Raw genomic sequence first — 26,821 nt, 5'->3', positions numbered from 1 at the left:
CATCAAAAGGTGGAGTGAAGAGTGCTTCCGACCTTAGCAAAATGCAGTGGTCACAGATACTTACTTTGCTCAAGAAAATACACTGGTGCTACGACATGGGGTTAGAGTAAATGTTAAAGTCTAAAATATTTCCTAAAGTCCACTCCCAAAAATCAATTTCTCCAAGTCACTCAAATGAATCACATTTAAAATTCTGGGAATCAAATTTCCAAAAGAAGGCCTGACATAATTCACTAGCTGAGGGAAAATGTTATCAACAATAAATTCTTATGAAGTGTAACAATCTAGGGAGTGGGAAGTTGTAAAAAAAAAAAAATGTCCATCACATTGAAATAGATAAGTGAGATGAAGACTATGCAATGGTTAAAAGTAATAAAATAATAAGCAAAAACCCTTAGAACACACTGTTAGTGTGATAAAATAAGCTATAGCATACTATCATTTACATAAATTATAAAACTATTCACATCCAAAACTGTGAATGTACTAAATAACTTTGAAATATATACTCTGACAGAGTTGATTCTATTAGGTGTATCTTACCTAAATAAAAACAAATTTTCAAAATGCATGCATACAGACCTTAGGTCAGTCATGACCACACAGCTTACATCAAACTTATTTTCTCATCAAAATCAATATAAAATATAGAAATGCATAAAAACAACTGCTAAAAAGCACTGGAGAAAAACCAGGACATACAAAACCTGAAAAAGTTCAATAAAGCATGATCCACATACACTGAAGCCTTTCAAGAGTATGTGCCATTTCACAGCACAGGAGAACAGAAGCAGAAGTCTCAATGGAATTAAGAGACAGAAGCTGGAATCTGACAAAACCAAAGCACCTAGGAGAGTGACAGAGAACCTTTCAGAGACTGAGTGCACATACTGCAACTCAAAACCCACTTATTTATCAAAAAGTACCAATGCTGCTATTAAACCTGAATACTGAGGTTTGAGTTTGGAAAGTGTAAGAATCTGAAAGAGTAAATAAAATCTAAAAGGTACAATAGATACCATGAAAATAAAAGAATCTGTTCATAGGGAAGGAATAACTTGAATAAGAGAACAGAGAAAAGAAAGGAGGACAGAGACTGGTTATAGTGGCACGCCTATAATTCTAGTGCTTGGGAGGTTGAAAACAGGAGGCTCACTACAAGTCTGATCTGTACAGTGAGACCCTGTAGACCCTGTACTAAATACATTTTAAAAAAAAGAAGGGAAAATATTATGTATATACACAGGATATATTGAATAATTGCTGATTTCTACTGGTCTACTTTTGTATTTATTTATTTTTTATTTTAGGGAAGGATCTACAGGGTGTTCAGGGTGTCACTACTAGATCAGACTCATAGTGATCCACCGGTAATCCCAAGAGATGGGATTACAAGCATGTGCCACCACATCCAGTCTCAACTGCCATCTCAGCTCACCCTGGGGGTGGGGCCGGCATCTACTGGTCTACTAAAAGGTGCAATTAATGCTTAATTTTCCTTCTTTTTAATTTTTTTGATCAATTTTACATACATATATTTGGTAATCTGAAAAATTAAAGATAACAATATGCAACATAACATTACTGAATTTCTATCATTTTGTTTAGTGAAATTCTGTATCATTTCTAATATTTTTCTATTTTTTATTCTATTAAAAAAGCAATAAATCATACATTGACATTTTTTGTCCTAAAAGTAATAAAAGGGATTTCAATAATACAAACAACTTTTTATCAAAAGGTGAAAACTTTGCATTTGGTGTGCTGGGGTGATTAGGCTCAGGTGCCAAGAGAAAGGGTGCTGTGTGCATGCCATAGTTGTGCCACCTCTGATCTAAGACTTGAGGGAAATACCGCCCACAGAGGAGTGAACCAGTGCACACTGAGCCCAAAAACCTATCTGTAATCTGCCCTAGAGGTGTTTGCCACCCCTGAACTGTGCATGTGTAAGAAGAAGAACAATTCAAAGCAGCTAGCAGAGAACAGCTGAGAGGTCAAGAGTTGAGTAGGCATTTCACCAGTCAGCTGCTTGGCGCTTAAAAAAAAAAAAAAAAAAAAAAAAAAGCTGGATTTGAAAGTCAGCTAACTGCAACTGTACAGATATATACCTCAGGCTTAAATTGATTTTATTTTTCTCTTTAAGACAAGGTCTCACTGCAGTTCAGGTTCGCCTTGAATTCATTTCGTAGCCCAGGCTGGCCTTGAACACACAGAGATCTTCCTACCTCAGCCTCCCAAGTGCTGGTATTACAGGCATGTGCCACCAGGCCTGGCTTTATATTCTTAAAGGGTTACATTCTAGAAGGACAAGCTCAAAACAGTACAGTGTTAACAAGATCTAAAACCAAGCATCAACAGGATTAAAACATCTGGCTGCTACAATTTTGAACTTTGCCCCTGGCCTCAAGAGGCCTACAGACAAGTAAATCAGTAATTAGAAAATACTAAAGAGAGGGGGCCGGGGAGATGGTTCAGTGGAATAAGCGCTTCCCCGGCAAGCGCAAGGGCCTGAGTTCAATCCCCGGTTCCGCAAAAAAAAAAAAAATAAAATAAAATAAAATAAAATAAAATAAATAAATAAATAAATAAATAAAAAATACTAAAAAGAAAGTGTGATCATAGTTTGTACAAGCTGAATGTGCCTGGCTTGCCTGGTTGCACTGATAGAAGAGGGACTGTCCTGGGTAACATACAAAACATATAATGTAGTTAATGTATATAACAGAACATCTATTTTGATTATAAATAGGCATGTGCAACCTGTAGGCCTCAGGTTATATGCTCCTGAAATGTATATAGATAGATAAGGAAGTCATTACCATATACTGGGACTTGGCTTACCCCCAATCTCCTAAATGAGTGGACAGCAAACAGCTTAAATAAAGGACACTAGTATAATTTGGGGGCATCCCAGAAGGTTAGAACTCTCTTTCAGGAGTAAAGACAAAGGGCTCCACCAGACAACCCACATTTAGTTTTCAAACAAAGGAAGGGAACAGGGAGACAAGGTGGAAAATGAGCAGGACCTTAGGAAGTTAGTTCAAAGAATTCTCCAAGCAGTCAGTTTTGCCAATGAACAGAACTTCTTGATCTCTACGGTTGGCAGCTTTATTGCTCTGGAATAGGGAGTGCCAGCAACCCAAGTTCTCAGCTGCCTCAGCAGTGGTGCTATCTTGACTTCAGAGCACTATGAGTATGCCCTTTTCCAAGACAGCCAGAGGTTCTTGTGTTCAGCAGCTTAACCCTGTGGAGCCTGGTCTCCAACAATCATACAAGGTAAAAGTGAAGGGATTAATGGAAACGTGGTCATTTAGAGAGGATACAGAATTAGAGGAGACTAATTACAATATCAAATCCAAATTTATGTCATTTTAAAGTGAAATTTTAGAACAACTTTCTTATACTGCTTTTTCTTTTTGTATGAGGATCAAACTCAGGACTTTGGCAGGCAGGCACTTATGCCACTGAGCTATCTCCCCAGCTTATTACATTATCTTTTTTGAATAAACAGTTATAGCCAGGCCTGGTGGCACTTGCCTGCAATCCCACCATTCTGGAAAGCTGAAGTAGGAGGATACCAGGTTCAAGCCCAAGGTGAGCAATTTACAGGCTTCACAAGAACCTGCCTCAAAAATAAAATAATAAAAAACGGCTAAGAAGCCATGAATACAGCTCAGCTGTATTAGCACCTGGCAAGCGCAAAGTCCTGAGTTCAATCCCTGGTACAAAAAAAGAAAGAAAGAACAGAAAAAGGAAAAGGAAAAGAAAAAGAAAAAGAAACGAAATGAAACGAAACAAAGGGCTAAGAAGGACAGCTCAGTGTTAAGGGTTCAACTGCCAGTACACACACACACACACACACACACACACACACACACACACGTCTGGGGATAGAGCTATAGCTCAGTGCAAAGGCCTTGGGTTCAATTCGTAGTAATACAAAATGAATGAATGAATGAATGAATGAATAGTTACAATGACAGATATACTAGCATAATTATCTTGACCCCAGCTTACCTTGATGGGCCACCAATAAAACACGAAAAAAAGAAAAAAATTTCAGATCAAAAATAATGGCCTACTATGAGAAAAACACCTATGTCTTTTTCACAAAATCCAAAGAGAAGTTTGTTGGGATTTAAAGTATTTCCTGAGAACATGAACTAATGAATATTTTTCAAAGTCAAGCATTTTAATAGAATCTCTGCTCCCGATAGATTCATCACTCAACTGAGAAGTACTACTAACATCAGAAATTACTGCTGATATAGACTTAGGAAGTTCAAAGACAGACTTCTAAGAACTCAGTCCCTTATGAGGCCTTAGCAAGGTGATAAAAATAAAACTGTGACAAACAGAATGAATCATTTCTTTACAAATATGCAAATAAATTATAAAACTTTTAACTTTTTTAGTAAACTATTAAAAGAAAGAATGCTTTACATAAATTAACAGCATTTTCATTATTTCCTTCTTAAAAAGGAAAACAAAGTAGAAGCCACACAGACACTTTGGTATTCTCAACGTATCTTAAAATTTATTTATTTTTTTTATTTATTTTTTTTTTAATTTGTGTGTGTGTGTGTGTGTGTGTGTGTGTGTGTGTGTGTGGCCAGCTCAGCCCACCAGGGGGCAAGGCTGCCTGGCATGTGGGGCTGGGGGATTGAACCGTGGTCCACTGTGCTTTGCTAAGCTTGTTCTAAGTAGGTGCTTTAGACCACTGAGCCATCTCACCAGCCCCTTAAAATTTATTTATAACTCAGGAAAACACATTATTTAAAGCTCTGCCACTTTCTTTATATAATATCTCAAAATACCCAGAAAATGTGAGAAACACTGTAACTTCTGTAACAGTACATGATACTTAGGTACGTTCTTACTCTACAGTGCCTAACAATAAAAAGATAAATATAACACCAGTCTCACATAAATAACCCATGTCTACATAAGTAAAATTTGAATAATCTTTTTTTTTTTTTTCTGTATTTTAGGGAAGGGTCTACAGGGTGTTCAGGGTCTCACTACTAGATAGGACTCGTAGTGATGCTCCTGTTTACAGCCTCCCAAGTGCTAGACAAACACATGCCACCATGCCCAGCCTCAATTGTTGGCTCAGTGTGCCCTGGGGGCGGGGCCGGCACAGCAGGCCTGGGGATCAAACCCCAGGCCCTGCTCCTGCTTGCAGGCGCTTTAATCTGCTATTTGGCCAGCCCATAATTTGAATCATCTTGTTCTCCACTCAGAACATTCTTCATCTCATCTCTATCTACCCAGAGCCATTAATCCTCTGCAGTGCTAACTCAGGAGTCTAGTCCAGTGGTGATGAACCTAGGACACGTGTGAACAGCAGGCTGTATTTTTATCACCGAAAGCTCTAAAAGGTTCACCATCACTGGTCCAGTCCATGAAACCTTCATCAGTGTCTTCCAATTAACCCACTTTCCCCTACAATGAACCTCATAGGGCATGTGGCATTTTCAACCAGGTTTTAGGTTCATACTATGCTGTCTCCAGAGGTAGCAATATCAGTCACCCAGCCATCAATAATTATTAACTTGATGACACTGCCAGTGAAGCGGAAGACCCAATACTATCATGGGCTACTGGACTCTTTTAGAATATTTTGCCGAGTTTACATACCTATAATATTCAAATAACGGAACTTAACAAAAAAAGGGTATACAGATGAATGTCCATTTTGTATTTGTGTATTCAAAGTGGTTAGGATAGATATATAGTTACATTCTCTTAATGAATACAGCGATTTGTTCTAATGGTGTTTGTAAATAGGATATCATGTCCATGTCTTATACAGCAATTAACCACTAGGAATATACGCAATGTGTTAATTATTGAAACTGTCCGAACCAATTTGATTTGAAACTATCTCATTGCTGTTTGTTTATCAATAAAATTATGGGAAAAAAATAAAAGTAATTATTAACTTGAATGTCTCACATAAATTAAAATCTTGGAACTCACATCTCTACAAATGTCTTTCAAAAAACTGGGTAAATAAATTACTCACTTCTGATATAGTTCCTCAGACAAATAAATGTGGAAGAACTACATTAGAGAAACTTATGAAAGACCATCTTGGTAATTTATCAACAAATCAGCCAACAAACACTATCAAAAATTAACTGCATGTTCCAGACACTGTTAGAAATACAGAAACAAATAAAGCAAACTTAGTCCCAATCCTCATAAAGTTTAAAAACACAGTGTATATGTCTTATATTTATTTTTAATAATAAAATCTTGAAAATAAGGCTTAAGTCTTCTTCAATGTCTATATGACCATCCATATCCCCAAAAGAGCCTAAGAATAGCATCCTTCATTCACATTTTGAAAATTCACTACCCTCTTATACCTCTTAACAGCATTCAGCACAACTACCTCAACCATCCTTCTTAAAACCATCTCTTGGTTTTCCTCATCATCTACAACTCATACTTGATTTCCTATTCTAAAACTACCTTCACTATATATTACAGAACTTCACAGCTCTGACCTCACTCCTGCTTTTTTCCCTATGTAATCAATCTAACTGCCTCAAGTTAATTTACAACAATTTTAATAAAAATATCAAATTCTTTAATAGATCTAAATTACTATTAAAGTTTACATCAACCTACAAGAATAACTAGCCATGTGGCTCACTCTTGTAATCCCAGCACTTGGGAGGCTTAGGAGGCAGGATCGAAAGTTCGATAGTGGGCTACAAAATGAGTTCATAGGTAGCCTGAACTACACAGTGAGATCCTATCTAAAAACAAACAAAAAAATACAAACCAAAAAATAACTAGGAAAAAATTGAAAAGAAAAACAAAAAATCATCTTCATAGACAACCTGACAGGATTAAAGGACTCCTAAAGAGGTGACTGGATTGTAAAGGCACTAACATCATCAATGAGTTAGCCCACTGATAAGTTCATAACTAAGCAGGCTATTAGGAGGTGGGGTATTATTGGAGAAAGCAAGTTGGGGGTTGGTGACCTTTAGGACTATATTTGCTCTTTGGACACCTCCTCTTTGGCTCACCAGCCCTATTTTGGCTTACAGTTTGTATAGTTCTCTGAAGTGATACAAATATTCCATATCTTCACTACAGTAGTGGATACATAGATGGATATAAATTTGTGGATACACAAATAGGTCAAAATTCATTAAAAATGTACTTGTAGGTTGAACAGCCTTTCATTACATATGAAGTATACTCCAACAAAATGAATTTTTTAAAAAAGAAACTCATCTGTAAGTATTTTGTAAATAAATATTAAATGCTACTTTCTTTAAATACTCTTTTTTTTTTTTTTTTTTTTTTTTTGCAGAACTGGGGATTGAACTCAAGCCCTTATGCTTGCCAGGGAAGCGCTTATTCCACTGAGCCATCTCCCTGGCCCCACTTAAAATACTTTTTAAAGTGATTGAGAAAGATTCCTTCCAGAATCAACAGGACAGGGTCAGAGGTTCTGGGATACAGCCTTTCAGATATCAATATGGAATATAGGGCTGTAATTCTTTGACTTATGACTTGTGTCTAGATGTTCCCCCAAAGTCTAATGTAGTCCCCTGTAGGGCTTTTCAGAAGTGGGTGGATCTAAATGTGTGCTGGGATAGATGGTGTTATTCTGGGATTAAGGGTGCCTATCTTAGGTGTGAGTGCTACTTACCCTAAGAGTGGGTGGCCGGGATAGAAGAGACAGAAAGAGGAATGCTGCCATTGCTCACTGCCTGCTACTTTATTACTTTGCTGCCTTCTGCCCACCATGACCTATTTCTCCTCAGTGATGCCCTCTGCTATGCCACCCTGCCTTGAAGCCAGCCAACTATGAACTGAAACCTCTACAAACTGTAAACCAAAATAAGGCTGGTGAGATAGCTCAGTGAACCAAGAGCCTTGTTTAGACAAGTGCAGGGACCAGAGTTCAATTCCTGGCACTGCATGCTGTGCCAGCTCCACCCCTGTGCATGCTGAGTGAGCCACTGAGACCAGGCATGGTGGCATATGCCTGTAATTCCAGCGCTGGGGAGGCTGAGATAGGAGGATCACTACGAGTCCACACTGATAGATGGATGGATGGATAGATAGATAGATAGATAGATAGATAGATAGATAGATAGATAGATAGATCAATCCTTTCCTCCTTTAACTTTGGGTGTCAGGTATTTTATCTCAGAATAAGAAAAAGCAATTTAAGATAGAATTTGGTACTATACAGGTAGAGCTGTTGCTGTTACTACATCCAATTACAAAGTTCAAGAACCTTTGGAACTAGCTTGTGGGAAGAGTCTAGAAGAGTTTGGAGATGTGGGCTGAAGAACCAGCCCTGGAATGCTTAAGCTGCACTTGATGGGAGATTCTGGTCAGAGATCAGAAGAGCAGAATGCTGACAGAAATAAGACCAGGCTGGAGAGGTTTTTGTTGCAAAAAACGCTTGTACTGCCTGTTGGACTTCAGGCAGTATGTGTTATGCCTTATTACATTTTGCTCATGTCCAGAGACTGCCTGAGACTAAGATTAAGGGCACTGAACTAATGAATCTTGCAGAAGAAATTTCAAAACAGTCTAATGTTGAAGCAGTGGAATGCCTACTGTTGGAGGATTTTAGCCAGATTTATGTTGATAATCAAGAGCAAAGAGCCCAGCAAAATGACTTAAAGTGTGAGTTGTGCCAGAAAGGAAGCTCCAGTAAAGCTGTGGACTGCAAAGATAGAGCAAAGAACTTGGTAGCTCAGAAGAAACAGGACAACAGAAAAGATGACCTAAGGACATCACAAAAAAAAGCAATACTCCAGCCTTTGCATCCTCAATATTGCAAAGATTAAAAATAAAAAAAATGTGCTTTGAGAAATGAGCCCCAGTACATGATGCTCCAGAATAGCAACAGCCTAGAAAACCTGTCCCTCAGGATTTGGTTCAGAATGCTCAGTAATCCAGACACTCGGTCCCTAATGCTGAGAGGGAAGGAAGCCTGGCTACTAGGCTGGCTGGCAGTAGAGCCTGGCATCCATACACTGCTGGATTTAGATGTAAGAGTTGTGGGGTCAGAGAGGTTCCCACCCAGATTTCAGAAGATGGCCTGGGAGGCCAAGCAGTGCGCTCCTGGAAAGGCAGGGTGTGAAGCTATGAATGTGAAGCCAAAGGTGGGGTAGAGACCCAAGGATTTTGGAGAAGCCAGGAATATGGATCATCTGCATCCACCCACAGTGCCATAAGGGTGGAGCCACCTAAGCTGTTTGGGGTTCACAGATTACACACAATACAAAGCATTGAACAATAGGACTTAAGTTTGTGCTGCTGGATATTAGACTTATTTTGATTCTGTTCCTTTCTATTCTCCTGTTTGTATCTTTTAGAAAGGTGTGTACAATGTTTACATACGCTATTGTATGTTGGACATATTTCACTTACTTTTCATTTGTACAGGGGCTTGAATCTAGGAATTTAAATCTAAGAGAACTTGGGGCTTGGGATTTTCAGCAATGCTGAAATTGTTAGGGCTTTGGCAACTTTTAGAAATGGACTAAATGCCTTTTAGCATAAAGGGATGTGCATGACTTTTTCAGGGATCAGGGATAGAATGCTATGGCTTATATCTAGACAGCCCCCCAAAGCTTCATACAGTCACTGGTGGGGCTTTCAGAGGTGACTGTTTCTAGGGTGTGTGATGATGGGATTAAGGAGGTGATGTTGGGATTAATGGTGCAATGCTATCGCACCCTACGTATGGGTAGTTTGGATAGGATATAAGGGACATAAAGTAGGCTGATACTATTCATTGCTGCTGGCTACTTCACTACTTTGCTGCCTTCTACCCCCTGTGAACTATTTCTCCTCTCCAAGGCTCCTGCCTTGGAGCCAGACAGCCAAGAACTGAAACCTCTACAAACTGTCAGCTAAATAAACCTTTCCTTCTTTAACAGTGAGTGGTATTTTGTCTCAGCAACAGAAAGGGAACTACGATAGGTGCACATATGAAAACAGAAACTACCTAAGGCTTTCCACTGAGTTGCTTCTACTGAATTCAGATGACAAGTTATCAGAAATTGAACATTGCTGAGAGACATTTATTTTCTATTTCTCTTACAGAATTCACTATTTTTATATATGTGTTATCCATGTTTGTTATACTTTGGGGGAAACAACCACCAGCAGTCCCTGACAAACGTTTTCCATCTCCCCCAGTGGTACCCCTTCCCTTACTTAAACTTCCCTATAAAGCATACCATATTCCTCTATTCAGCACCACTAGTCTTTTCACCCTTTTCCCAGCTGCACCCAGTTGGAAATAAAGATATCACTGTTTGCTTCAACCCTGCCTGTTCTAGTGGTTTTGGTCACTCCTCAGGGTCTTGCCTGACACAAACTAGCCCTACAGCAAAGACTACAGAAATACAAATAGTGTCTATAGTTACTTCATTCTAAAGATACAAATTTACATACCGTCTTCCTTTTAAGAGTCCTATAGATAGAGGCAGGGATATATCTTAGTGGCACAGTGCCTGCCTGACAAGTGTGAGATCCTGAGTTTGATTCCTGATACAAAATAACAATAACAATAACAACAACAACAACAATAATAATAATAATAATAATAATACAAAATGAACATTCTTGTTACTGGCTCAATAACAAAGATTCTCTCAAAGGAGAAAGATCATATAGCATTTGTAATACTAACTTATAGATACTTGGAATTCTTACCTTTGTGGTCACAAGAAAGACAGTATAAAAGAACATGAGATTATGCTTCGATACTGCTAGATGCTCAGTGTGCTGGAACGTGAACATAATTGACCCCAGCAGAGTTAACTTGGAAGGGCTGAAAATAAAACATATTTTGGGTAAGTAATAAATATGATCTATCTAAATCTCTGTAAATCACTAATTTAGTGGGCTACTATTATAGTTCGGAGTTTTGCAAGGGGGATAATACAATACAGGACAGATTTTATAAGATCATTTATAGCAGTCATCAGAAGAACCACATACAGAGAGAGGGCAGGAAATCTATCCATACACTAAAGGCCAAAAGAATCCAACTAAGAGCCTGGATCCCACAATAATGTCTTGTGTGAGTCCAGCTAAAGATCTAAAGCCCATTAACAATACCTCCTACAAGTCCTCCTGGAGGCCTAGAACCCTCATGTAGGCCTGTTTCATAGATATGCACTAGGAAAGCCTTAGGTTAGGGGTGGAAGCTAGAACATCTGTGCCAGTGGGATGAAGCATCTGGCTAGCAGGCTGAGGGATCTGAACTGGAGCCAGGAAGCAATGCCCAAGGTAAGAACCGGAGTGTCCCTGAAAAGTACACCAGTCATCCTCAGTAATAGTGAGGTTCCAAACTCCTCCAAGAATGAGAACAGCCAAGCTCCTATTAGGAAAACCAACACAACGAGCTTCTCCAGGTAACTGGGCAGTGTACCATCTTCCCCTCCCCTGAGCTGAAGCAATGCTCAAAATGAGGACCAGAGCTCAAAATGAACTACAGCCATTCTCAACGAGGTCCCAAGCTCTTCCCCTGACAATAACAGTGAAATTCATCAGGTAAGACAACACAACAAAATCTTCCAACAAAACAGCCCACAAAAATCACCAGCTCCCTAAAAGTTTCCCAGAAGCTTCTACAAGCTCCCAACACCCTCTCAACAGTGTCTCTAGTTCTGCTTCTTATGCTGCTGGAAATAATCCTCTGGTGGGCCTCCCACACCCAGCATCATACTAGTTCTGTTCAGCTGAATGTAACAAGTTGACCACCAGTAGGCAATCCATCACAGTTATTAACTGGCATTAACAAAAAACTGAGTTTTGTGGATATACTTATAAAGTTTTAGACATACTGAATTATACAAAGTTAAATTCCTTTCTTCACAGAAAAAAAATTAGATATTTTAAAATGTGCATATATATCATGACTCTGATAAAGTGAAGCAGCATCACAATCCCAGATTTCAAGTTACGTTAGAAAGCTACACTAATAAAAACAGCATGGTGCCTACACAAAAAAAAGCGTGTGAGTGAATGGAACACACAAGAAGATGAAGAAACAACCCCAAGGCACATTACATCATCTGATCTTTCACAAAGGGGCAAAAAATGTATACTAGAGGAATGATAGCCTCTTTAACAAATGTTGGTGGGAAAACTGAATACATACACACAGAAGCCTGACTCTAGACCCCATCACCATGTACCAAAATAAAATAAAAATGTATTGAAGACATGAATATTAAAAGAGAAACAATTTCCTAGGAGTTAATAAACAGATAAAATAGGCACAAAAAAGAACTTTGTAAACAGAATCCCTACAAAGACAACAATATGTAATGTATTATTATAACTGTCCTACTAACCTGTTTTGAAATTATCTCACTACTTCTTTCTCAATAAAATTAATAAAAAAATTTAAAAAATAAACAGAATCCCTACTTGCATAAGGAATAATATAAAGAATCAACAAATAATATTATACCAATCAAAAAGCTTCTGCACAGTAAAAGAAACAATCAACACAGTGAGACAACCCACAGAAAGGAAAAAAATCTTTGATAGCTACTCTTTTGTTTTTTTTTTTTTAAGTTTTTTTTTTTAATTATTTATTTATTTATTTATGTGTGTGTGTGTGTGTGTGTGTGTGTGTGTGTGTGTGGCCAGCTCAGCCCACCAGGGGGCGGCCCTGGCTGGCATGTGGTGCTGGGGGATTGAACCGTGGTCCCTGTGCTTTGCTTAGCTTGTTCTAAGTAGGTGCTTTAGACCACTGAGCCATCTCACCAGCCCCTGATAGCTACTCTTTTGACAGAGGACTAATATCCAGAATATACAAAGAACTCAAAAAATCAGACCTCTTGAAATAAAAGAACCAATCAAAAAATGGGCAACTGAAATGAACAGACACATCTCAGAAATACAAATACATGAAAAGATACTCAACATCTTTGTCATCCAAGAAACACAAATTAAAACAACAATGACATTCTATCTTACTCCAGAAAGAATGCGTATCTTCACAAAATCAAATTATAATAAATGCTAGGAGGCTACAAGGGGTGGGAAAAGGGCTCTTCTATCCCTGGTTTGTGGGAATATAAGTTGATACAGCTCTATGGAAATCAAAATGGAGATTCCTGAAAAAAACTAAAAACAGAAATTTCATTCAACCCACTAGGTATTTCCCTAGAAGAGATAAAAACATCATACCACAGAGATACATGCATAATGCATTCCCACTATACATTCCCATTTATAGCAGCACATCTCATAATGGCTAAATCTTGGAAGCAGCTTATATATCAATCAACAAATGAACACATAATGAAAATGCGATTCACACACAATGAAGTGCCACTCTGCCATAAAGAAGGATAAATCTGAGTCATCTGTAGGAAAATGGATGTACCTTGAGGCCATAATATTACGTGAACCAAATCAGACACACAGATTAATATTGTCAAACTTCTCTCATAAAAGAAACTAAGTATAAATTTAAAAGCAAAATGAAAGGGCCAAGGAGATGGCTCAGTGGAGTAGGTGCTACCCTGGCAAGCACAAGGGCCTGAGTTCAAACCCCAGTTCGGCAAAAAAAAAAAAAAAGGACAGACAATAGGAAATGGCAAGCAGATCATGCTGCAAATGCAAAGGGGAGTTAGAGATAGAAAGGCAAAGGAAGGGAGGGAAAGAGAAATTTATAAAAACTAAGTATGAAACTAAAGTCAAAATGGATTAAAGATCTAAACATTAAAGCAGAGACACTAAATCTGGAAGAGAAAGTAGGAGGAACTCTTGAAGACATAGGGGTAGGCAAAGACTTCATGAACAAAAATCAAATCGCACGGGAAACAGTTGAAAGAATTAACAACTGGGACCTGCTCTTACTGAGAAGTTTTTTCACATCAAAAGAAATTACCAACAAAGTGAAAAGGCAACCCACAAATTTGGATAAAATCATGACAAATAAGTACTCAGACAAAGGTCTGCTCTCTAGAATCTATAAAGAACTAGAAAACACTAGGGCCCCAAAATTTAAAGGCCCAATCCAGAAATAGGCATCTAAGATGAACACACACTTCTCAGAGGAAGAAATTAAAGAAGCGAATATATGAAAAAATGTTCCACATCACTAGCCATTCGTGAAATGCAAATTAAAACAACATTGAGATATCATCTCACCCCAGAAAGAATGGCTATCATAAAGAAATCACCCAACAACAAATGTTGGAGAGGCCGTGGGGAAAAAGGAACCCTTCTCCACTGCTGGTGGGAATTTAGACTGGTGCAACCATTATGGAAATCAATATGGAGACTCCTTAGAAAAGTTGGTCTGGAAATCCCCTTTAAACCAGCTATTCCTCTACTGGGAATTTTCCCAGAGGATCTGAAAACATCATACCATAGTGATATATGTGTGCCTATGTTTAAAGCAGCACAATTTGTGATAGCCAAATCTTGGAAACAACCAAGATGCCCATCATCTGAGGAATGGTTGAAAAAGATGTGGTATTTTTACACAATGGAGTATTATTCAGCTATTAAGAATGATAAACTCAAAGCCTTTATATTGAAGTGGATGCCACTTGAACATATACTCATAAGTGAAATAAACCAGACACACATGTGTAAATATCACATAGTCTCCCTCGTATAAGAACTCAAAAGAAGAAATACAAATAGGTATAATACAAGCAAAAGGGAAGCAGGATTTCGAGGACTAACTAACCAAGAGAGGGAAAGGAAAAGAGCTAAGAAACATGACAATGTCAAATGTCAAGCCATACAGTTATGTGTAGAAGATGGGCAAGGCAATGATCTGAGAATTTCCAGAAGATTTTTGAATCCAGCAGTTAATTAGAAAGATTCTCACCCTGACTAACTATATATACTGATACCTGTGAACTAAGCAACTGCACTGCATATGGTAATCTGCAATAGTAGTTTCATGCTTGGAGTGCCTGTCATTCTGGTCTTCTGAATACGGGCTGCTTGTCATGACATGCCAGTTGCTGCTATGCTGTCTCTCAGGTAGATGGTTGTTCAAAAGGAAGTGGGTGGTGAATGACAGCAAAAGCCAGGAAAAGAAATATTGTGGGACTGTCCTGCTTCAAGGTTGTATATGATGAGATTTTTGGACTTATGTATAAACATAAGTATATCATTCTTTATGCCTATTTTTAAAATATATTCTAATTTTTAAATGTTTTTTTATCATATTCTGTTGGGACTTAAAGTTCAACACATCAATACCTGATGAAAAATACCTGTTCTACATTATGCCTAAGATGTTTGATATGCAAAGAGATAGTGAGGTTAAGCTTAACAGCCTAAGTTGTATGTTAATAACAATATGCTTGTCTTCTGGATGGTTAACAACCTGAGTTTGCAGACCAAAATTGGATGAAAAGGAGGGCTGCAAGGAAAGCCAACATTTGGCCCTAGCCTTCCAAGGTCAATTAAGACTCAGGACATATGAGAACTTGTACTGTAACATCATGTAACTCGGCACTGTCCCAAATTTTCTAATCAAGGAGATTATGGGGCCAAAGAGGAAAGTAATCAATGATGTAGAGTGTGCCTAACGAGAGTCACATGGAGAAAAAACATTCTCTCAGGCTTTCACAGAGAGCACACTGGCCAAGCAATGGCCGTGACTCATCCACATGACTGACACTGACAAACAATTTGAGGTACAGGATCTCAGGATAAATCCTGAGGGGATTTCACTGACCTTATCAGACCCAAAAGCTACAACTCTTGTTGCAACAGTCCTGCTTTACCTTGGTCTTAAACACCCAGCAGAAAAGTATGAAAACGAAATAGAAGTAAAGCCATGCTGTTATGTTGAGCTGTGGGGGACTCAGGTCAACAATTTCTGACACTGCCAGTCAAGCAGAAGACCCAATACTATTATGCACTACTGAACTCTTTTAGATTATTTTGCTAAGTTAACACACCTATAATATTCAAATAACGGAACTTAACAAAAAAAGGATATACAGATTAATGTCCATTTTGTATCTGTGTATTCAAAGTGGTTAGGATAGATATATAGTTACATTCTTTTAATGAATAGAGTGATTTGTTCTAATGATGTTTGTAGATAGGATATCATGTCCGCATCTTGTACAGCAATTAACCACTGGGAGGAATGTATGTAATGTGTTAATTATTGAAACTGTCCTACCAATTTGATTTGAAACTGTCTCATGGCTATTTGTTTATCAATAAAATTATGGGAAAAAATTAAAAAACTAAGTATGCTAAGTATATGTACCTATCCCATATGATAAGTGTAAATACATATATTCAAATATATACTAACAGAAATATTTAAGTGAATATGCTTCTATAATTCAAATATGCAAACATATTTGGCAATAAAGTACTTTTTTACAAAAACAGACTTCAAAGTCTTACATTGCATGGTATGATTTAGAATTAGTCTTTTAAAACTTTCAGGGCTAAACAAGATCTCAGGTGAAAGAGAAAGGGAAAATGCCCATATTTGTAGTATCTGCCCCTTTTCATGATGCAAATATTCACATCATTGCCAGTTTCAGGCTACTGCACAGAATGGAGACGCAGTGCATCCAACTGGCTCAAATAAAATAATAACCAGCTCCAGCATGAAGTGTACAGTGTGACGTTTCTCATTTCCTTCTGAGAATCTCACCAGTACCTTTAATGTATATTTCTATAATATTCTATTTATGACACTGTATATTCTCTACAGCCACTTAGGCTTTGTCTAGTATCTTCTCACTTCCTTCTGACCCTCATCAGAAGTTAAAGGTACAAAAAACATAACAAGTCAATACAATGGGCAAAGCAAGGACTTTCCAAGAAATGGTACTGTAACAAATGGGCATGTAACAGAAAAATAAAAATCAAACCCTACATAATACTACTTCTAAGAAAAACTTGAAATAGTAAGCTTAACTGTGAAAGCTAAATTAAAAAGACTTCTTGAGGAACTTCTTGTTCCTATGAGGAACAGTTTTGCAACTCAAGAGATACGCAAAGATGTCACAGAATGCAAAAGTACTTTAAAAATTGTTGTTATGCTTTTCCCAAAGAACACACCCAATAAAGAAATGGTATCCAGAATATACAAAGAATTATTACAACTCTGTAAATCGTACACTCAAACAATAATAATAGACAAAGATACAGGGATACTCATTAAGTAAATATGCAAATGCCAAATAAGCACATAAAAAAACCTCTTTAGTCCAAAGGAAAATGCTATTTAAACCATAATGAGAAATATACCTATTAGAATTTGTGTTAGCCTTTAAAAACCCTAACCATACCAAGCTTTGGCAATAATATAGAACACTAGAACTCTTAAGACACTTTGCACAGGGAAAAAAAAGATAATTTGGGAAACTGCTCAGTACTTTTCAAAGAGTTAAAAATACAACTACTACATAACCCAGACATTCCATTCCACAACATATTTATACAAATAAAATGAAAACATACATTTACACAATGAATTGCATACAAATGTTCAAAGCAACTTTAAATAGCTAGAATCAACAATCACCCTAAATAGCCATCAACAGATGAACAAAATGTGATTACACCATAGAACACAATATACTGAAAAAGGAAATAAACAAACAAACAAATATGATAGAAAAGAAACAAAATGAAAAGAAAACATGTCAGACAGTGATAAATCATGTTGGAAAAATAAAATGAAAGGGAAATAAGCTGAGTAGTCTGAATTGTGAAGGTAACTGCTGAAAACTATTTTGAGCAAAGACAACAAACTAAGAAAACTACTTGTAGCCATTTAGGGAAAAAGATTCCAGGCAGAAAGAAAAGCTATTGCTGAAACAAACTACACAGGGTCTTCAAGAACAGAGTGGAGGGGGCTGGGGAGAAAGCCCAGCGGTCTAAGCACCTGCCTGACAAGTGCAAGGTCCTGAGTTTCATTCCCAGTACCACATGCCATGCTGGCCCCAAGAACAGAATGGAATGATAAAGACAGACAATACTATTAAGAGATGAAACCAAAGCAAACTGGAGTGGTGGATAGGCAGATCTTGGGAAACCATGTAGAACACTTGGGGGTCATTGCAAGGTTTTGAGCAAAGGTGGAACATGATCAGGTTTGGGTTATAAAAGCCCCAAGAAAGGTTGTACAAAAGATGTTTCAAGGCAAGTATTCAAACTTTCTCTTAAATATTGATAACATCATCAATTCAAGCTTCTATCATTTTATTTATAAACTATTTCTTTGATGTTTTAGAGTTTATTTTCCAAGTTAAGTATTGTGGAATTTGTTGGCTTACTCAGATGTGTATTATCATTCATACTGCTGTTCAACCTTCATTTTTAATTCATTTTTAATTTGAACATAAGTTTATTGTCACATGAAATCCATCTTTAACTTTCTCATTCTTACTTTTTTTCCTAAATTTAGGAGCAGTAACTATATCTGTTTCATTTTCAGATACATCAAATATATATCTATGACTTAAGATTAGTTCAGTACCTTTGGAGAATATCTTATGATCAGGTTCTCTTAAATAGATTCCATATCACTTTGCACCACACAAGTACACACTGGATTATTTATTTACTGTTATTTTTACATTAAGCCTAACTGTCATTTTTCAAGCAATTTACAGAGCATTATATTGATTTTTCCCCACATTTGTCATTTTACTGCTACCCCTATATATAATCTGAAATGAGGGTGATATTATAGTCATTAATGAACATACCAAGTGCTTGTAACTAATTCATCTCCATCCAGAGAAGTAGTTCTTTCTCATATATAAATACCCTTCTCACAGCTTTATGACATCACAGAGATTTGGTTTTGTTTTCTTTTTTTCCTTTTTTTTTTTTTCTTTTTATGTCTTTGGTTGTTACATGGTCTCACTATATAGCTCAGGTTCATAACAATCCTCCTGCTTTCAGCCTCCCCAGTGCTGGGATTACAGGTGTGCACCAACACAGCCAATCTCAGTTGCCGGCTCTATGCACCCAGGGTGGGGATGGTGAGGCATGTGGTGCCAAGGATTGAACCATGGTCCCTGCACTTGCCTAAACAGGAATTTTAATCTGGTGAGCTATCTCGCTGGCCCCCTTGGTTTTGTTTTCTAAGGGCAAAACCCCACAGAGAAGAGAATCAATATTTATTTTAAAACTTCCTTTGGGAGGACAAATCTTAGGAAAAATATTTTTCTGAACCTTCCACTGTCAGTGCCATTTTTAGTTACATTTCATTTACAATTAGAATCCTCAAAACGCTCTTTAAAAGAAATTTAGTACAATCTAAGGATAAATATCCAGACCTAGTATAATATATACCAACATACTAGGACATCTTCAGCCATTCATCACTTCCTGGTTTCCAATCTCCTTTTACCAACTGCTCAAATTTTGTCATAATGGCACCACCAGCACCTGGAAGAAAAAAAAAAAAAGAATATTTAGCCAATTATCTTTAATAAAATATTTCAGAGAAGTCATATTTTTACCACCTGATTTAGAATTCTAGAGGAGTGTCAAAATAGAATTCATTTTTACTTTTTTTATCTAGTATTTATTTATTTGGTACAGGGTCTTATAATGCAGCTCAGACTCATAGTGACCCTCCTGTCTCAGCCTCCCAAGCATTGGTATTACAGGCACGTTCCACTGCGCCCAGTTTTGGTAGCCAGCATGGCACACACAGAGTTCCAGTGCCAATATGTGGTACTGGGGATCAAATCCAGGTCCTTGTACTTGGCAGGCAAGCACTTAGACTGCCAAACTATCTTCCCAGTCCCTCAAAATAGAATTCCTTTTTTTTTTTTTTTGGGTGGAACTAGATATTGAACTCAGGCCCTTGAGCTTGCCAGGCAAATGCTTATTCTACTAAGTATCTCCCCAGCCCCTCAAAATAGAATTCTTGAGAGGAAAAAGAAAACTGCTTTGTACATTTCAGATACTAAAACAACTACAACTCTTCCTTTCACTAGCATCAGAACTGTCCACTATTACTAGTAAAATTGGAACCTTAAGCACAGAGAGAATGGCTACAGATTTGTTTCCAACCTGAAAAAAAAAAGAACCTTGACGTTATCATTTCTTTTTCTCATATGTTTATTTTTGGTGCATACTTAACAAGAGCTTAGAGGAACTTGTTCAATTACTGTACATAAAACAACAGTGCAACTGAAACAACTGATACAAAGTGAACATGAATCCATACTCAACCATATTTACTATTCTCAGTAATATGAGAAGGAAAAAAAAAAAACCCACAAAAAGGGTAATGATTGTTATTTACAGGAATCACGTAATTTCTTACATAAATTTTATCTATGGTGGGGCCAGGGAGATGGCTCAGTGGAATAAGCACTTGGCTGGCAAGTGCAAGGGCCTAAATTCAATCCCTGGTTCTACCAAAAAAAAAAAAAAATTATCTATGGTAAAATAATCCATTTGCTACAGGGGCTCATAATGAAGCCCGTCATAAAATATTACACCACCAGGCAGTCACGTGCAAGCCAGAGTGGTAATGCATGCCTATAATCCCAATACAGGAAGCTGAAGCAGGAGAATCACTATGAGTTCAAGGCCAACCTCAACAACAGAGATAAGCTGTCTCAAGAAACAAAAACAAAGCAAAAAGGCAGTCATATTCAATATAACAGGTGATGTCTAGTGAAAAGTACTAGTTTGATTTAACCTTATGAGCCAAAAACCAAGGTTCTCCCTTCCAAAACAACAGTTGAGGGCCAGGGAGATGGCTTAGTGGAATAAGCGCTTCACTGGCAAGCGCAAGAGCCTGAGTTCAATCCCTGGTTCTGCAAAAAAAAAAAAAAACAACAACAACAAAAAAACGGTTGATTAAAGTATGTAATCTTCACTATTCAGTAGTTACAGAACATCAATAACAGAACATTTATGAACACATATTGTTAATATTACCTCGGGCCCATCCAATGGCTATCATGACTATCCAGCCATTTCTGTAATAGCTGTTAGCATGTGTGACTCCACCTACTATTTTCCAAGTTCTGGTCACCTCCTTCATTCCAGCAGCCAGGAGTTGTACAGGAAGGTATGAATAGGCCTGGGAAACTAGGTCACATGGGCAAAAAAATATAATATACCTGAAATTAAAATTTAAATATTTTAATATATGAATAGAATCAGGACAGAAATAAAAATTTAATGTGTAAGCACTAACAATACAGCATAACCAAATGAAATTATAAACTTAAAACGTTGAGTGCAAAAAAAGCAGAAGTGGGCAGAGGTAGATTTCTCTTTTAATAACATGAAACGTACACATCATGTACCAAAATGTCATGATGAATGTAAAGGTTAGATACCTGACTACACTATAGATGTATAAAGTATTAGCAGATTCTTAAATTCTATTTACAATATTCTAGAAGCTAAGTGCTGAATCTAACAAAATTAAGCAAATATACAACCATCAAAAGCTGCTTTCTTTCAGGAAATTGAGTAGTGAAAAAGGCCTTTTGTAACTGAACACGAACTGCATTTCAACCTCTACTAACATCTTTACCTGCACCCCTTTGTGCATAATGTAAACTGTAGTACAGAAAAAGAAAGCTGACAGTTTAAAGGAAAGCAGATTTATATTTTATGTTTAAAAAACAATTTTCATACAATTGAAAGAATACAAACCTAGATCTTCAATTTAGTTAAGTAAGTTTAGTTCTAACCAATTAAATTATGTTGTTAGCTTTAGAATAATTCACCACCTGTCTGGTGAAGCTTTTTAAAACTTACTCATTTGTTTTTAGCATCTGTTCAACTACAAACAGGAGCATGTACTAGAAAACATGCTGCCTTTCCCCTCCACTCTTAAAATACTGTGGTAAGCAATTTTATGCCTTGAACAAACATTCCTTCTAATGAGGTGATATAGAATGCACTGCATGAAGGAAGTATTATCTCTTCAAAGGCAGCCATTAATTTTTCTACACTTCATGATTCATAATCAGAAATCTCAAATGTATTCATAGAAAATGAAATATTTGCCAAAATACTGCTTCAGAGCCTTAATCACCACTTTTCTTCACCTCTCCTAATTCCTCCCTATTCTCCAAAGTGCCACAGAAATACTACACTATACCCACAGCTTTGGAAGTAATGTTTTATTTAGTCATCTCTGCTCAGATTAATAGTGGCTCTGCACAACTAAACAATTCATTTCTATGCCTAATATCTTTTTCATATACTTTCCTTTATAATATAAAGCAAAACCTATAATGCTCACATAAATTAAAATAGACATCCGATGACAAAAATCATTCATCTTATTATCTGCTAACCCGAAAGTCAGCATGATGAAAAGTAGTTATGAATTATTTATTGACAAACAATCTAGACACAAAACATAAAATAAGTCTAACAATCAGTTGGTAAAAAGTCTGACAAAAAAATGAATTAACTGAGTAATAAAATAATTTTTGAAACTTTTACATGTTCATTTATTGTATAAGTCTCTACACACTACTCACTTTAAATATAAAGCTAGTTTCAAAACATGGTTAAAAGGAAAAGAGTATATACACAAATAATACACTTTCCGTATGTTTTAATAAATATATTTTGACATCTACGTAGATTCAATGAAGAAAGGAGGATTTGATTTCACTTTAGCAATAATTAATGCTCAAAAGTAAAAATTATTAGTAAATAATTAATACTCAAAGGAATCACAAAAACCAACACCACAAATGACTCCATTTTTATTCCTAACACTACATGAAAACAATCTTGAACATTTTACATTGAATTATATGATATTTGGGCACCTGATCTGAAACTTATAATTATCACTATTTCTGAATCAGTCAGTATTTACTCAAGAAGTTCTAAAGTATTTGCATAATAAGCTAACAATAAGCAAACACTGTTTTCATTTGTGTGCTAAATAGTCAGCCACAGAGCAAAAGGAAAGCTATTTACTATGTTCACAGACTCACAAACAAACATATCAGACCAATGGCTCTCTAAACTCTCCACTGCTATTCTGTAACAAATTAGATTTTTGAAATTCTTTTAATGAATCATTCAACCAACATTCCTTGGTTAATCACCATACCCATCCTTCTCAAGACTAAAATCTTGCCCTATTTAAATTTGCAACACATAAGATACCTTTGACTTATAAACTGCCTAAAGAAAGTATACCAGGAAAAAGAAAAGATATAGAATGAGAAGACAATAATAGATTTTTAAATACAAAAATTATAATTATATATTGTAATTCATTTTAATATATATTTTAAAATGAATAGTCCATGTACCTTCCAAAAACCCTGCCTTCCAACACATGAGACTTTTGAGGGATACTCTAAATCTAAATCTGGAAAATTTCCCTTAGGTCAACTCTAGATGGACTATAGCTGTGCTATACTCATCAGAGGCCTGATCCATTAAGGAGTTTGTAGCTAAAAGTGCTGTTAAAAGTGGGCCTAAAGGGGCCGGGGAGATGGCTCAGTGGAATAAGCGCTTCCCTGACAAGTGCAGGGCCTGAGTTCAATCCCTAGTTCCACCAAAAAAAAAAAGTGGGCCTAGTTGAAAGCGATGTGTTGCCAGGGATATGGCTTTGGAGGGTGCACTTCCCTCCCCAGCTCCTTCCCCTTTCGTTCCTAGTTTCATTCCTAGCTTTCCCCTGCCATGCCCTCCTACCATAATGCTTTTACCTTGGGGCCACATAACATTGGCCTGAATCCCAAAACCCTGAGCCAAATTAAGTTGTGGATGATGGGTACTTTGTCCCAGTGACAGAATGTGACTGATACATCACAGTCACCAAGAACTATTTTCATTATACTATCAATCCCATTCCTTTATCAAAGATATTATGTATCAGTTAATTAAGCCAAAAAAGAATAAATATGACAGGTTTGCTCTTTGTGTACATGCTTTGAAAAAAACACGGCCGGCCAGATAGCTCAGCGGACTAAAGCGCCTGCTTAGGCAGAGTGCAGCAGCTGGGGTCCAATCCCTGGTGAGGCATGCTGAGATGGTGACTGAGACTGGACGTGGTATCGCAGGCCTACGATCCTAGTTCTTGGGAGGCTGAATACAGGCGGATCACTACGAGTCTGATCTACATAGTGAGACCCTGTAGACCTTGTACTAAATACAAAAAAAAAAAAAAAAAAAAAACTAGACACAATGACACCTGCAAAACTACCTCATTTTTTTTCTCACCAGTATATAATCTCAGTCATGTAAATATATAGTACATACTTGGAAGTTTAAGGAAATCATAATGTGACATAAAAACCAATACACAAAAAATGAAAAATATTCATTTCCCTCAGAAACTGCTTTTCCAAAAAATCCTATGAAAGCGTGTACTGTCTTTCAAGCAATAAATATGCATTATGACAAAACCAAGTTATTGTTTCTCTTTGCCAGCAGATGGTGCTAACTGCCAGATGTGAATACTATAAGGCTGTGGTGCTACTGATGACCCTGTTTACAAGCAGGTAAAGTATACTATGAACATTCTAACTCTCAAACAAAATTTAAATAAAACAGCTATTATAAATTCATTGTAAATATTAAAACTTTAAAAAAGAAAACAGTATACTGTCTTTAGGCCAGCATCATTTTTTTCATATTAAGGATCTGTAAGGACAATGTCCCTATTTCATGAGTCCAAAGAAATACCTGCACTGCCACAAAATAAAGAACAAGATATCCTAGCTTTGAAACCCAGCTCCAACTACCCAATACTGTACCTGTGATACTTTGGGCAAGGTAACTCATCCACACCTTGGCTCCATTACTCGCTAAGAATAAATAGTACCAGAGTCCATGTGAAGTTTTTGTGAGATAATAGGTACAAAGCACTTACAAAAATTGCCTAGGACAGTAAATGCTACATAAGTGAGTGTTGCCATTGTTGTCTTATAATGCCTAATAAAACAACCAAACTATTTAACAATGCTTATCAAAAGAAGAATATAGATAGCAATACAATGGGTTATATAATAATGTCAAAGGAATGACTAGCTAAATACATACACAGAGGAATCTTACTAACATGTCAAGTTAAAATAAGCCCCCAAAAACGACAGATGAAAATAGGGCCAGGGCCAGGGATATAGCTCAGTGGCCTAAGTGCCTCCCTGGCAAGCACAAGGCCCTGAGTTTGATCCCTGGTACCAGAAAGAAAAAGAAAATAGGGCTAATGGAGCTGGAGGTGTTGTTCAGTGCTACGCATAAGACCCTAGGTTTAATTTCCAATTCCACAAAGATTAATTAAATAGGGTCCAAAACAAATAAAACTAAAAATCTATTCTTTATTCATATATGTAATAGCAATTTTTCTGGAAGGCAAGATAAACACAAACCTTAGGATGAAGGTTACCTGTGGGAAATAAAAGGACAGACGAACATATGGAAATATATATACGTATATATTAGTGGTGAAGTCCAGTTCTTAGTTTGGGTATAAAACAATGGGGATATAAATTAGTATAACCACCCTATAAAGTGATTTGCCACTATCCAAATAATATATCTTAAGAATCATCTTCTTAAGAAATATATACTCTTAAGTATATGCCAAAAGAAAATCTTACTCATGTATGCTAGTAAATAATTTAAAAATTTCTTCGAAATATTGTTTGACAAGGAAAACTACAAGCAACTCTGTCAATAGAAAAATGAATTACTATGACATATTAATTCTCTTTCACTACACAGTGATGAACGTTCATAAATTACAATAACACAATAAGAATGAATCAAAGAAACAAGTTGAATAAAATATAAGTCACCAAAAAACATGATTTCATTAGAAAGCTATACTGTTTAGAGATATAAACATAAGCTAAAACTACATGAAAAAGGAAAAAAATGAAAAGCACAGAATTAAAATAATAGTTACCTTTGAACAAAGGAAAAAAGGAAACAGGAAGGGCATAGACAGGGAACATGGAAACTAATGGTAAGACTTCTGGGAAGACAGTAGTGGCTATATAAATAAACATATATATATTATATATATATATATAATATATATATGTCTTCATCTTTTCAACTCCACATATAAAAACACAAAACACAACTGGATAGCAAAACCAAAATTCTATGCACAACACTTACAACAAAACTATGTGACACAGTATCCCCCTCAAAACCCAAAGTACAAGTGGGTAGACACATCACAAACACCTGATAAGCACAACTTGGCAGGAAGAAAAAAAAGGGGGGTTAAGAACAAAGGAACAAGGCTGGGGAGACAGCTCAGCAGCATAAGCATCTGCCTTGCAAGTGCAAAGTCCCAAGTTCGATCTTTTGTATTGCATGATATGCCAACTCTAGAACCCTGGGAATGGTGGCACACACCTGTAATCCCAGCACTAAGGAGGCTGAGACAGGAGGACCACTACAAGTCTGAATGGTATAGCAAGACCCTGTATCAAAAAACAAACAAATAGGGGCGGGGGAGATGGCTCAGTAGTGGCTTTAAGTATGTTGTTCTTTTTTTTTTTTTGCAGAACCAGGGATTGAACTCAGGCCCTTGCACTTGCCAGGGAAGCACTTATCCACTGAGCCATCTCCCCAGCTGCCAAGTACGTTGTTCTTGTGATGAATTTCTGGGATCTTGATTATTATATGCCTGGATGTAGTTTTAATTGGGTAGATATTATTTGGAATTCTATATGCTTTGGTTACCTGAATGTCAGATTGTTTCCCCATATTTGGGAAGGTTTCTGCTACTACTTCTGCCCATATTCTTTTTATATCATTTGTGTTGACTCCTTCTGTCTCACTGATGTTTATTAGTCTTATGTTGTTCATCTTT

General features: G+C 36.8%; 1 protein-coding gene across 1 annotated transcript in view; it reads right to left on the bottom strand.

Annotated features, from left to right (window-relative positions):
• Tmem38b (transmembrane protein 38B) overlaps nt 1-26,821 on the bottom strand; it is a 60,010-nt gene that overhangs the window by 4,865 nt on the left and 28,324 nt on the right. Inside the window, exons 4-5 of the mRNA XM_004638068.2 lie at nt 19,338-19,425; nt 10,714-10,831 (exon numbers count right to left, since the gene is read on the bottom strand). Of these exons, the coding sequence (XP_004638125.1) occupies nt 10,714-10,831; nt 19,338-19,425 (206 nt within the window). The remainder of the gene's footprint in view (nt 1-10,713; nt 10,832-19,337; nt 19,426-26,821) is intronic.

Source organism: Octodon degus, unplaced genomic scaffold (genome assembly GCF_000260255.1).
Source record: "Octodon degus isolate 3935 unplaced genomic scaffold, OctDeg1.0 scaffold00094, whole genome shotgun sequence".
NCBI classification, from domain to species: Eukaryota; Metazoa; Chordata; class Mammalia; order Rodentia; family Octodontidae; genus Octodon; species Octodon degus.
This window is presented reverse-complemented; position numbering and strand designations above follow the sequence as displayed.